Source organism: Balaenoptera ricei, chromosome 19, assembly GCF_028023285.1.
Source record: "Balaenoptera ricei isolate mBalRic1 chromosome 19, mBalRic1.hap2, whole genome shotgun sequence".
Classification (NCBI taxonomy): Eukaryota; Metazoa; Chordata; class Mammalia; order Artiodactyla; family Balaenopteridae; genus Balaenoptera; species Balaenoptera ricei.
In genome coordinates, this window is record NC_082657.1 from 3370774 (window position 1) to 3384031 (window position 13258).

Sequence of the window (13258 nt, forward strand, 5' to 3'; positions counted from 1 at the left end):
TTTCCTTCCCACCCGGGTCCCCAGGGAGCAGCCTGAAGGTGAGTGGAGAGTGGGCTGGCCTTGGGGGGGAGGGGAGGTGGGGACGCCTCGGCGCATCTTAGCCCACCCTGCCCTACGCCCACCCTCCTGGTCCGCACAGCCCGTGGGAAAAGCTCAGTGGGCCCACTTGCAGCTGAGGCCCAGAGGGGTCCCCCCGTCTAGATGAGACTCGAACCCGAGCGCGGGTCTCTGCGCACTCCCCCACTCTTCCCCCATCTGAAGCCCCTTCCGTCCCCGCCCCGGGCTCCTCACGCCGCCTCTTCTCTCCCCCACCCCTTCCAGAAGAGGAGGCTGCGGAGGAGGAGGAGGAAGGTGAGGCCCTGGACTCCGCAGGTCTGGAGCTGGACGCAGGACCGGGGGGCTGGATGGGCGGGGGACGGGGATCTCGATGGCCTCGGCCTCAGCTCCTTTAACAGCCTCTCCCCTCTCTCCCCCTCTCTCCCCTTCCCGCATCCGGGCATGGCTGCTCCCCTCCCCCAGCTCCCCAAATCCTCGCTTCTCCTCCCGCCCCCTCCCCAGCCCCCGAGGAGCCGGAGCCGGTGGCTGAGCGAGGTAACCGCGGCTGCTTCGCTTCCTGAGGCCGATTTCGGGGGTCCTTAGGGCCCTGACCTCCAAGATGACTCCCTCCCCGCTCCCGTAACCCGTCCCCGTAACCCGTCCCAGGCCCGGTCCTTTAAGCCCCGGAGAGCTCTCGCGCTCTCTGGCGGCCAGGAAGGGAAATAGCCTCGCAACGGCTTTAACCCGTTCCCTTCCTTCTTAAAGGGACCGACACCCAAGCCTTCTTCCCCAGTCTGGAGGAATACTTATAGAAGGGTTGGATGTTTGCGGAGAGGCAACCTTCCCCCCCTCTCATCTTCGCCTGTCTGTTACTTGTCTCCTTCATATACATTCAAAGGTTGGGGCGTGGGCTGTAGAAGGGACTAGCGGTGGGAGTCCGTATTCCTCTGTCCCCAAGGGGGAGGGGGCTGGGGACGCAACTCCTGGGTCACCGAGTGAAGAGGGGGCTTGGGGCCTCCCTGCACTGCTAGATCTTGATGGAGGGCAGGAGCTCTGGGTATGTAGAACGAGGGTCTGAGGGTTTGCTTTTTTTTTCTCCTTATGGTCTGGGGGTTTGGACACCTGGGTTCCCAGAGAAGTGGGAGGGGGATCCCCACACCAGTTCTGAATGTATATCTGATGCGTGTGACCCTCTCCCTCCTTTATGGCCACCCCGATTTCCCTTATCCTCTTCCCCCCCCCATACCCTTCCCCCAGAGCTGCAGGAGAAGGGAACTGGGCTTGTGGGGACCAAGGCTTGGAGGGGGGTCCCTCCTTTGGATGTGTCATGCCCACCCCAAGAACTCTTGCTAATTATCTTTTTGTATCCCTCCACCAGAAGAGGAGCGCCCCAAACCAAGGTGAGATCCTGGGGGGGTGGGGGTCCCAATCATGTCCTCTTAAATATGTCCCCCACCTCCAGAGATAGGGTGCAAGAAAGGCAGAGAAGGAGAGTGGGGAAATGGAAACATAGAAAAGGACAGTGATTCCTTCTTTCCACAAACATTTCTGGTGAACTTCCCACTGTGTTTGGCAAGAGTTAGACTCTTGCTGTCCTGTTGGTGAAACAGACCCAGATACAGCAATGGTAGTGCAGAAGAGGGCCCTATCTGTGCCCTAGGCAATCAAGGAAGGCTTCCCAGGGGAGGTGATGCCGAGTCCTGAGGGCGGAGTCCTTCAGTTTGCTAGCTGAAGGAAGTAGAAGGGAGATTGTAGATGACGAAGCGGAGTGGTGTGTGCAAAGTCCAGTAGCTGGATCTAGGCTAGTTTTTCAGGGAACAGATGCAGACACAGGTCATTCTGATGAGAAAGATCCAAACTAGGCAGACCAGTGAAGTCTGTGAGAGCTCACCCCTGGAGGGTGTGACATTGGGGACAAAGCTTGGAGATGCAAGGAGGCAGCAATCGAGCATGAGATGCAGAAATTCTCTGGGGCACCGGGGAGCCATGGAAGGGCTGTCCTCAATTCAGGGAGTGTATCCCCCCAAATCCCCGCCCTCCCCGCCAGAGGAAGAGGCTGGCAAGTGCCTTCTCATTGGGTTCACTGCCTGGAGTGGCGTGATTAGTGGTCAATTTCAGAGGGGGCAGAGGATCAGATCTGGCTGAGAGCACAGGGGCACATGAAAGCACAGGTGTGCTTCAGTGTCAGGGAAAGCTTGTAGGAGGAGGGAAGGTCTCAGGGGTGGAGTATATCAGGGGAAGGGCATTGTAGGCAGAGCAAACGGAGTGTGCAAAGGCCCGGGGGCACAAAGGCACATGACATGGCCAGGGAACTGTAGGATGTGGTGAGTTTTCAAGGGGAAAAGGCCTAAGCTGGAGCAGAGGGCATAGGGTGGAAAGGGGCCACAGACTGAGAGACCCACAGGTTGATGAGCTCAGTTGGGGCAGGGTGTGTGCAAAGGCAGGAAATGTTCAGGAAGCGTCTGTTTACTGGAGTCTGGGGTTTGGGAGAGAGTCTGGGCTGGAGACAGAGTTGGTGAATCCTCGGTAATTGATGATAATCGAAGTCACAGGAGTGAATGACATTAATCACAAGAGTGTCCCACGAATGAATCAAAGGGCAAAACTCTCTTAATCTGAATAATAGAAATTGTTGCTTTTTATTAAGCCAGGAAAGATGAAGCATAATTTGTTTAAAATTCTCTTTGATCATTGAATGACCAAAAAAGGAAACAGAAAGTCAAATATATGAGGGTTTTTTTCATTTCTTAAGTTAAACTTTAAAACTGTATTTAAGGAATCAAATCTTACAAAATCCTGGAAGGTTTTAGTAATGATGATGATAATTTCAAGGAAATTAATAAAATACCTATTGATTTTAAAGTGTATTTTATTCAATAGTTTTGGTATCTTGCCATGGAGGATACTAGCCCAGCCTAGCAGAAAAGTACAATATGTATAGCGTATTTTAAAAGTTATATTCCATAATCATTTTGAAATGCTGGGCAAACATAAAAAAAAAAATCCCTAAGTTATTTGCATTTAATTCAGTTAATCAGGCATTTTGAAAGCTAATTGATTAAAACACTGTAATATGATTGAAATTTTGTAACATTTTAATGTTATTTTTACTCTACTGTGAAAAGTTTTTTATACGATATACACACCCTAGTTTATTTTTGTGTCTTAGTGTGGACTTACAAATTTACTACAGGTATCCTGAGCCAGGAACACAATCAGGTTTCAGGGCAGTTTGATACTGGCTATTCTTAATTTTCATATGAGTGTAGGACTTCAAACCAAATGTTATGTCGGTGGGACTGTGCTGTCTGTGGAAGTTAATAGATTACATGATCATTTTCTTCAGACTTGAAGGAGAGTGATAAATAAGATTTGGAGTCATAGGGTACTGATGTACAATTTAAGGATTAAAGTTTCTTATAAATCAATTGTGAACAATGAATTACTAAATTAAATGTTGACTTCCTAGTATAAAACTGCAAGAATAAAAATAAATTCTCCATCTTAAAAAAAAAAGAAAGAAAGAAAGAGAAAATTCCAGGAAGTGGGAGTGCCCAGGGCAGGAAATCAAGGAGAGGACAAGGGCAGTCCCCCAGAGGAGCACCACCCAATACAAATACAATGCAAGCCACATATGTAATAACTTAAAAAACAATTTTTTTTTACTAGCAGCCTTTTAAGAAGTAAACCCAAACAGGTAAAATTAATCCCAATAGCGTATTTTACTCAACCTGTTATAGCCAAAATCTCGTAATTTCAACATTAATCCATATAAAACGTTATTAGTAAAATATTTTACATTCTTTTGTTCAACCAAGTCTGTGAAATCCAGTGCATTTCACTGACAGCCCCTCTGATCTGGACCAGCCACATTCCAGACGCTCAGCGTACGTGTGGCTGGTGCAGCCCAGCAGGGAGGTCAGACTACTCAGTGTTTCTTCCCTTCTGTCCACTCAGCCGGCCCGTGGTACCTCCGCTGATCCCCCCAAAGATCCCAGAGGGGGAACGTGTGGACTTCGATGTAAGTAACAGACATCCCATCCCAGCAGGGGCTGCTAGCCTATAGGGTGCAAATTAGGAAGAGGCGCCCCTTCCTAGCCACTGTTTTTTGTTTGTTTTTGTCTTTTCCCTTTTGTTTGTTTGTTTCCTACCCCCTTCTTTTGGAATTGTGCCTTGACAGCCCCTTAGTTTAGTGTCAGAATACGATGCTTTGCTGCCATCTGCTGGAAACACAGTGCATGGCAGACGTCTGTCCCAGCTGTCAACGCCACCAATTCTTTTTTTTTTTAATTTATTTTTGCCTGCGTTGGGTCTTCGTCGCTCCGCGCGGGCTTTCTCTAGTTGCAGAGCGAGCGGGGGCTACTCTTCGTTGCGGTGCGCGGGCTTCTCATTGCGGTGGCTTCTCTTGTTGCGGAGCACGGGCTCTAGGCGCACAGGCTTCAGTAGTTGCGGCTCACGGGCTCTAGAGCGCAGGCTCAGTAGTTGTGGCGCACGGGCTTAGTTGCTCTGTGGCATGTGGTATCTTCCCAGACTAGGGCTCAAACATGTGTGCCCTGCATTGGCAGACGGATTCTTAACCACTGGGCCACCAGGGAAGCCCAACCACACCAATTCTTGCTGCAAAGGGCTCCCCCTCCTGATGCTTCTCAGAAGTGCTGAGAGGTTGGCGCCCTCTTGGGGCACCACCTGGGGAATGACCGTGCTCCCACCCTCTGTCCCCTAGGACATACACCGGAAGCGCATGGAAAAAGATCTGCTGGAGCTGCAGACGCTCATTGATGTGCATTTTGAACAGCGGAAGAAAGAGGAAGAGGAGCTTGTGGCGCTAAAAGAACGCATTGTGAGTCAAGGGAGGTGGGGTTCCCCAAATTCTTCTCCCTCCTTCCATCCTTTGGGTCTTGGGAGATACGTTCCCGTCCACTACAGACCCAAGGCTGAAACTTCTGGGAAAGTACCCAAGTTGGTGCCCATCGCCACTCTTGACCTACCCTGGGAAGTGATAAAGGGGGTGCCTGGTGGTCCCTGCACCCCCTCATTCTTCTCTCTCCCCCAGGAGCGGCGCCGGTCGGAGAGAGCTGAGCAACAGCGCTTCAGAACTGAGAAGGAGCGCGAGCGTCAGGCTAAGCTGGTGGTGGGTGTTTCCCCTCCTCCCGGAGCCCAAATGTTACTTTTTCAGCTGGACACTGCAATTTTCCACTCATAATATTCTCTGTGATCCCATAAAAGTCCTCATGCTGTATTATTCAAGGGTCTTTCTGCTGGAAGGGACAGAAACTCCAACCCAAACTGAACTTAGCAGAAAGAGAACTTTATTGGCTCATATAACTAAAAGGTCTAGGGCATGGCTTGCTTCAGGCATGGCTGGATCAAGGGACTCAAATAATATCACAAAGACCCAGCTTTTATCTTCCCATCTTGGCCAATATTTCTGTGGACAATGTGTCCAGGAGGGTGCGCAACTCATCCTGGTTTGCCTGGCACTTTCCTGGTCTGAGCCCTGAAAATCCTGCATCCCGTCAGTCCCAGGCAAACCAGATGGTTCCCAGGCAGGGGTGGCAAATGGCCACCAGCAGCTCTGGCTTAAACTCATCTTTTCTCTGTCTCCTGCACAAATCCTGGGATGTTTTCAGATTGTTCACCTGTCCACTGTGGAGTGAATCACTGGCTAGTTGGGAGACAGTGGCTAGAATGCTTCCATTGGTTTAACCCTTGAAAACATGACCTGACTTGGCATCAGGAGTGGCTCACTCAAACCACTTTTTTTTTTTTTTTGCCACGCTGCGCGGCACGTGGGATCTTAGTTCCCCGACCAGGGATCGAACCCATGCCCCCTCACAGAGTCTTAACCACTGGACCACCAGCGAAGTCCCTCAAACCACTTTATTTATTTATTTATTTATTGGCTGCATTGGGTTTTCGTTGCTGCGCGCGGGCTTTCTCTAGTTGCGGTGAGCGGGGGCTACTCTTCGTTGTGGTGCACGGGCTTCTCACTGCGGTGGCTTCTCTTGTTTCAGAGCACGGGCTCTAGACATGTGGGCTTCACTAGTTGTGGCACGCAGGCTCAGTAGGTGTGGCTTGTGGGCTCTAGAGCACAGGCTCAGTAGTTGTGGCGCACGGGCTTAGTTGCTCCATGACATGTGGGATATTCCCGGACCAGGGCTCGAACCCGTGTCCCCTGCATTGGCAGGCGGATTCTTAACCACTGTGCCACCAGGGAAGCCCCCTGAAACCACTTTTAAAGAACAGGAAACGGGTGGTGTGGTACGCAAAGGACTGGTCTCCCAAAAATGTCCACATCTTAATTCCCAGAGACTATGAATATGGGAACCTACCTGGCAAAAGGGACTTTGTAGGTATGATTAAGTTAAGGATCTTGAGATCGGGAGATTCTCCTGGATTTTCTGGGTGAGCCCAATGTTATCACAAGGGTCCTTATACAAGGGAGGACCTTTGAAGATGGAGGAAGTGGCCCTGAGCCAAGGGATGCAGGCGGCCCCTAGAAGCCAGAAGAGCAAAGGGAGTGAATCTCCCCTAATGCCTCCAGAAGGACCCAGCCGTGTCCATACCTTGACTTAGCTCATGAGACCCATTTCAGACTTCTGACCTGCAGAACTATAAGCTGATAAACTTTCATTGTTTTAAGCCACTCTGTTTGCAAATTACAGCAGCGAGAGGAAATTAATTCAGGTGGGGAATCCTGGACAAGTGAAACACCATCATACCCATCTCACCTGCCTCTCCAGTGGGGAGGGGGCTTTGGTCTGGACAAGCCACTAATTCTGGAACATGCAATGCAGACTTTCTGGTTGTGGTAATGCCTTAGTGAAGGCATTCTAGAACCTCTTCCTCAGGCTCAAGGCCAAGAGCCTCTTTACTGCCCCAAGCCCCCCGACTCCCATCACAAGTTACCTTCCATGACCCTCTGAGGACAGTCATTCTCCTCTCATGAGACTAAGGAAGAGTAAGTCCCAGAGAGGGTATGTACCTGCACTGAGGTCACACAGCAAAGATCACCATTGGCCATTTCAGGCTGGAGCATGCAGAAAAAGCAAGCACATCCCTCCACTAGTTTAATAGTTTCCTTGGGGGTGGTATATAAAGTCTCAAAGAGGAGGAAGGACTTGCAGGTGGTCACACAGCCAGGCCTGGAAAGGTGAGGAGGGGACCGTCAGCATCCTTGCCTGTTCTGATATTGACCTTGTTTTACGCTTGGGTCTGATTGATCCCCGCTTCACTCAGTGCAGAAGAGGGCCCCCTCCCACGTGCCCATCTCAGACCCCCTCCCCTCTCAGTCCAGGGTGCTCGAGGGAGGCCCAGGAATTAAACCCTTTCTTCCCGCAGGAGGAGAAGATGCGGAAGGAAGAGGAAGAGGCCAAGAAGCGGGCTGAGGACGACGCCAAGAAGAAGAAGGTTCTGTCCAACATTGGGGCCCACTTTGGGGGCTACCTGGTCAAGGTGAGCTCAGCCTGCTGGGGCCTCAACCGGAAACGGGTGGTGTGGTGCGCAAAGGACTGGTCTCCCTAAGACGTGGGAGGAGGGGCTGGGGGCCCGGACCCCTGGGTCTGAGGGTGGAGGGGCTGGGGGTCTGGGCTGATGGACGAGGGGCTTGTGGCCCAGACCCCTGGGTCTGAGGGTGGAGGGAATGGGGGCCCAGACCCTTGGGTCTGAGGAGGGAGGGTTGGGGATTCCGGAACCCTTGGTGTGAGGGGGGAGGCACTGGGGGCCTGGACCCCTGGGTCAGAGGGGCGAGGGGCTGGGGGCTGGGACCCCTGCGTGTGAAGGGGGAGGGGTTGGTGGTCTGGGTTGAAGGAGGAGGGGCTGGGGGCCGGGACACCTGGGTCTGAAGGAGGAGGGGCTGGGGGCCTGGACCCCTGGGTCTGAGGGAGGAGGGGATGTGGGACTGGACCCCTGGGTCTGAGGGAGGAGGGGCTGGGGGCCCAGACCCCTGGGTCCTGAGGTGCGGAGCCATCCGGGTGACCCATCCCCCAGCTCACAATGTCCTTTCCAACCGTCAGGCAGAACAGAAGCGGGGTAAGCGCCAGACAGGGCGTGAGACGAAAGTGCGCGTCTTGTCGGAGCGTAAAAAGCCTCTGAACATCGACCACATGGGAGAAGAACAGCTCCGGTAGGTGGGAGAGGCCTGGGTATGAGACAGGCAGATAAGGGGATGCCTGACCCAGATCCGAGTTGGGCAGAAGCCCTGGTACTGTGTGACTTTGGGCAAGTGTCTCTCCCTCTCTGCGCCCCTGTAGACTCCCCTGTGGAATGTTTCACTGATATAGGACCCATGTTTTGTGGGTGCCGAGACCTGTAGAGTCTGGGTGATAATACGGAAGCCAGACAACAGATCTGACCAAAATTTAGGAGATGATGGTGTTTTGATGTCCCCTGGGAACTCTGAATGGGCCCCATCTTTTACCTGAATTAAAGCCAGACGCACTGGCAACAGTTTTCCAGCCACATCTCTTCTGGATGGGGCTCTATCTTGCCCTTCACAGCTCACTGTCTGCACAGCCTGGATCTCGTGATAAGCCACCTGAGGGAAGGCCGGGGAGGGTCTTTCCTTCGGGGCCCTCGTCTGCGTCTTGACATTTTCTGGCCCAGGCACAGACGTTAAAGTCAGAAACATCCACCACCTCATAGGCAGCACAGTGATGAGGTTTGGAGCTCAACATCTGAAACCACTTGCCGGGGGCTCAGTGCCGGCTGCACCACTTACAGCTGTGTGATCTTAGGCACGTTGTTTACCTTCTGTGAGCCTTGCTTCCCTCACCGGTAAAATGAGGCTGTGATAACAAAATCTACATCACAGAGCAGTGGAAGGTCAGTGAGCCCATCACCATCGTCATCATAACGGCAGCAGCAGCCCCCTGTGGAGGGCTTACAACCCTACGAGGCAGATACTATAATACTGTTATCACCCTCATGTTAAAGATAAGCAAGCAACTGGAACATACAAAAAAAAAAAAAAAAAAAAGAGCAACCCTAGGCACAGAGAGGTTGAGTAACCTTTCCAGGGTTGCACACCTTGCAAGTGGAAGAGTGGGGATTTGAACGCAGGCAGTCTGGTGCGGTAGTCTGTGCTCTTCATCACTCTTTTACAAAGTGGTGTGATGGTAAATGTTTAACATGTGGATCTCCAGGGCCTAAAAGTCCACATCTTAGCATTTGCTCATTTCCACGGTGTAAATACTCCCACCGTGCTGATTTCAAACTACCAGTGTGAGAACAGTGCACTCGGAGTCGGGAAAGGATGTGCAGATTTGGCTCCAGCCCACCACTGGTGATGTGCCGTCCTTCCCCAGTCACGTTATCACAGGGCCTAGCAGTAAATAACAGGTCGCTAAAGTTCCTTTTTCCTCCTCTTTCCTTCCCTCACCACACATCCACTCATAATTTGGGCCTACTAATTTTTTTTTTTTAATTTTATTTATTTATTTATTTATTTTTGGCTGTGTTGGGTCTTCGTTTCTGTGCGAGGGCTTTCTCTAGTTGCGGCAAGTGGGGGCCACTCTTCATCACGGTGTGAGGGCCTCTCACTATCGCGGCCTCTCTTGTTGCGGAGCACAGGCTCCAGACGCGCAGGCTCAGCAGTTGTGGCTCACGGGCCTAGTTGCTCCGCGGCATGCGGGATCTTCCCAGACCAGGGCTCGAACCCGTGTCCCCTGCATTGGCAGGCAGATTCTCAACCACTGCGCCACCAGGGAAGCCCAGGGCTCTACTAATATTTTTTGAGGATCTCAAGTTATTTAAGTTTTATTTATTAGATAGAGGTCATGTGATGGTCTATAAAATTTTAAAGTAAAATACACCACGGAAGAGACAGCATTTGAAGACCATTAGCTGGCAAAAGAAAACAAAGACTGCTAGTAAGAATAAAAAGAATAGTAACAACTAGCTTTGTCGAGTATTTAGCATGTGCCAGGTACTTTATACCTATTCTCTCATTCTATAACAGTTCAAGGCAGTAGATTTTTAAGTTCAGAATAAGTTTGGCCTCTAATAACTGAGATCTGACTATAGCAGCCTAAAATATAGAGGTTTGTTTTCTCATGTAGAAGAAATCTGTAGTCCATAGCTGGTATGGCAACTCTACAAAATCATTAGAGACTCAGGCTCCTATTTTTCTGCTCCACTACTTTTAGCCCAATATTTCTGTCCTCAAAATCACCTCATGGTCCAATGTGGCTGCTGGAGTTCCAGCCATCACATCCAAGCAGCAGAAATTACAAAGCAAAACCCACAAAGTCTTACCTGGAAGCTCCACCCAATGACCTACTTTCATCCCATTGGCTACCCTACCTGTAAGGGAGATTGGGGAGAGAAACTTTTTAACTGAGCCTACTGCAAAAAATTCGATTTCTAAGGAAGAAAGGGAGAAGGTGGGCAACCAGCCATTTCTTTCACCGTTTGATTTCTACATTTTTCTGGAGAGGGAAAAAGGATCCTAGGGGGAGTCACTTGGCCACAGTCACAAACCAGAGAATTCCAAAGCTGGTATTTGAACCAAGGCTTTCTGACTCCAGGGCCTAGGCCCTTAACCATGCTCATTCTCCCTTAGAGAAATGTGAGCTCTCTGTTTTGGATATGGAGAAGCGGGCAGAGATTTTAAAACCCCTTGCTGCAATTCACTTTGAATATCGTGGCCTCCAATATTAACAAAATGGCACCAATAATGTCGAACTCAGAGACTCGCTGTGTGGCTTTGAACAGTTCCCTCAACCTCTTTGGGCTCATGGCCTGGCCTGGTTCCCTTCCATGACAGCCCTTCTGCCCTGCCAGGGAGAAGGCCCAGGAACTGTCGGACTGGATCCACCAGTTGGAGTCCGAGAAGTTTGACCTGATGGAGAAGATGAAGCAGCAGAAATATGAGGTGAGACCCATCTCTGCTGAAGGCCAGGCTGGGCTGGGGATGGCTGGGTCGGGGGCTGGGCCGGGGCTGGGTAGGGAGTGAGCGGGCCTGTCCCTCCGGCTGTGCCAGAATCTCCTTCCTGTCTCTGCAGATCAATGTTCTGTACAATCGCATCAGCCACGCCCAGAAGTTGTAAGTGTGAACCCGGCCCTGAGCCCCGCACCCCTCCCTCTGACTCTTGGGGCCTCTCTTTCCTTTCCTCTTGCTGTCCCTTACTCTGAGTTTCAGTTCTCCACCCCTTCTTGGGGGCTCTGTCTTTGTCCCTCTTTCTCTGGGACGGTCTCATAATCTGTCCTTTCCTCTCCACCCTCCAGCTCTCTTCTGGGGTCTCAATGCCCGTTTCTATGTCCCTCTAAATCACTGGTTCTCGGGGCGGGGGTGATCTTGCCCCCGAGCCCGGGGACATCGGGGGATGTCTGGAACCTGTTTGGGGAGGGGGACACTACTGGCACCCGGTGGGTGGAGCCCAGGGCTGCTGTTGCACGTCCTACAACGCACAGGACGGCCCCCACCACAGAATGATCCGGCCCCCGAATGTCGCTCGTACTGAGGTTGAGAAGCCCGGCTTTTCCTCTGTTTCTTGTTCTGTCTCCCCTCTCTCCTTCCCTCCCTCCCTCCCCTCTGCCTTCTCTTCACCTTCTCTCTCCATCTCACTTTCCATCTTTCTGTCTCTTTCACCCCAGCCTCCCCGACCCTCTCTCAGTCCCTCACCCTTTCCTTCCCCCTTCCCTGTACCCATAAATATTTATCAGCGCCCACATGAGCATCCCGAGCTCACCCACTGACACCAACTCCTACCCGCCTGTGGGCCTGTGACCACTAATCACGCCACTCCAGGCAGTGAACCCAATGAGAAGGCACTTGCCGGCCTCTTCCTCTGGCGGGGAGGGCGGGGATTTGGGGGGATGGACTCCCTGAATTGAGGACAGGGACCCATCTCAGAGGTGGGTCAGGGAGGCCTTCCTTCCTGACAGCCCTCCTTCTCCTACAGCCGGAAGGGGGCCGGGAAGGGCCGCGTTGGAGGCCGCTGGAAGTGAGGATCTGGGCGCTGCCCCCCGACCCCCCTCCAGGCACCCGGGAGCCCTGGGAGTGTGTGTCCCATCTGTGGCTTGAAATAAATGCTCCCCCCGCAGCACCTGCTGTTCTTTGATTGTTATTATTAGAACCTTCAACAATCATGACGGTGATGTGTAAGCTTGAACCCTCACACACAGCTGGCAGGAATGGAAAATGGGGCTGCCGCTTTGGAAAACGGTCCAGCGGTTCCTCAAAAAGTTAAACGTAGAGTTACCATAGGACCCAGCAATTCTGCCCCAAGAGAACTGAAAATCTCTGTCCTCACAAAAACTTGTACAGGAATCTTGGCAGCGTTACTCACGATAGCCAAGAGGTGGAAACAACCCAAACGTCCGTCCACTGGTGAATGGATACAAGGGAATATCATTCAGCCATAAAAACGAATGAGGCTCTGACACAGGCTACAATGTAGATGAGTCTCCAAATCATAACGAAAGAAGCCAGACACAAAAGGCCACACGTTGTGTGATGCCACTGATAGGAAATTTCTAGAAGGCAAATCCATAGAGGCAGGGAGTAGAGTCGTGGTCTCCAGGGCCTCAGGGGAAGGAAGGAATGAGGGGTTATGGCTAAAAGGAATGGTGTTTCTTTTTGGGGGTGATGGGAGTGTTGTGGAATTAGACAGTAGTGACGGTTGCACAACCTTGTGAATAGACTAAAAACAAAAACCCACTGATCACGCTGCTATATATAAGATAGATAACCAACAAGGACCTACTGTACAGCACAGGGAACCATACTCAATATTTTGTAATAGGGTGGTTCAGTGGTTAGGACTCTGTGCTTCCACTGCCGGGGGCCTGGGTTCGATCCCTGGTTGGGGAACTAAGATCCCACAAGCTGCAGGGCGTAGCCAAAAAAAAAATTGCAATAACCTATAAGAGAAAAGAATCTGAATAATAATATATATATATATAAAATAACTGAGTCACTTTGCTGTACACCTGAAACTAACACAACATTGTAAATTAACTGTACTTCAATTTTTAAAAATGGTTAAATAAAGGCACTGTGGCTCTTGAAAACAAAACAAAACAAAGCCAAAAGTGGATAAACCTAAAAAAACCCCACAAAACTGCCATCAGGAACTGAGATGCCTCCCGCCTTTCTGCTCTGCCTCCGTCTGTGAGGTCACAGATGGGTCACAATATGATGTCTGGAGCTCCAAGCCATCACATCCACTTCCAGGAAGGAAGGCAGCAGAAGACAAGAAGGCAGAAATGTGCACCTCTC

General features: G+C 51.3%; 1 protein-coding gene across 4 annotated transcripts; it reads left to right on the plus strand.

Annotated features, from left to right (window-relative positions):
* Nucleotides 1-321: 321 nt before the first annotated feature.
* On the plus strand, nucleotides 322-12083 carry TNNT1 (troponin T1, slow skeletal type). Of its 4 annotated transcripts, none has more exons than XM_059905812.1 (11): nucleotides 322-372; nucleotides 520-591; nucleotides 1415-1436; nucleotides 3994-4057; nucleotides 4760-4876; nucleotides 5090-5167; nucleotides 7378-7491; nucleotides 8052-8161; nucleotides 10819-10909; nucleotides 11040-11080; nucleotides 11940-12083. In XM_059905812.1, the coding sequence occupies exons 5-11, from the start codon at nucleotides 4778-4780 to the stop codon at nucleotides 11983-11985; spliced, it is 579 nt and encodes a 192-aa protein (XP_059761795.1). In that variant the 5' UTR covers nucleotides 322-372; nucleotides 520-591; nucleotides 1415-1436; nucleotides 3994-4057; nucleotides 4760-4777; the 3' UTR covers nucleotides 11986-12083. The 4 variants fall into 4 exon arrangements, with proteins under 4 accessions (XP_059761795.1, XP_059761796.1, XP_059761798.1 ...); XM_059905813.1 differs by having other exon boundaries at nucleotides 322-351; XM_059905815.1 differs by lacking the exon at nucleotides 520-591 and having other exon boundaries at nucleotides 322-351.
* Nucleotides 12084-13258: the final 1175 nt, after the last annotated feature.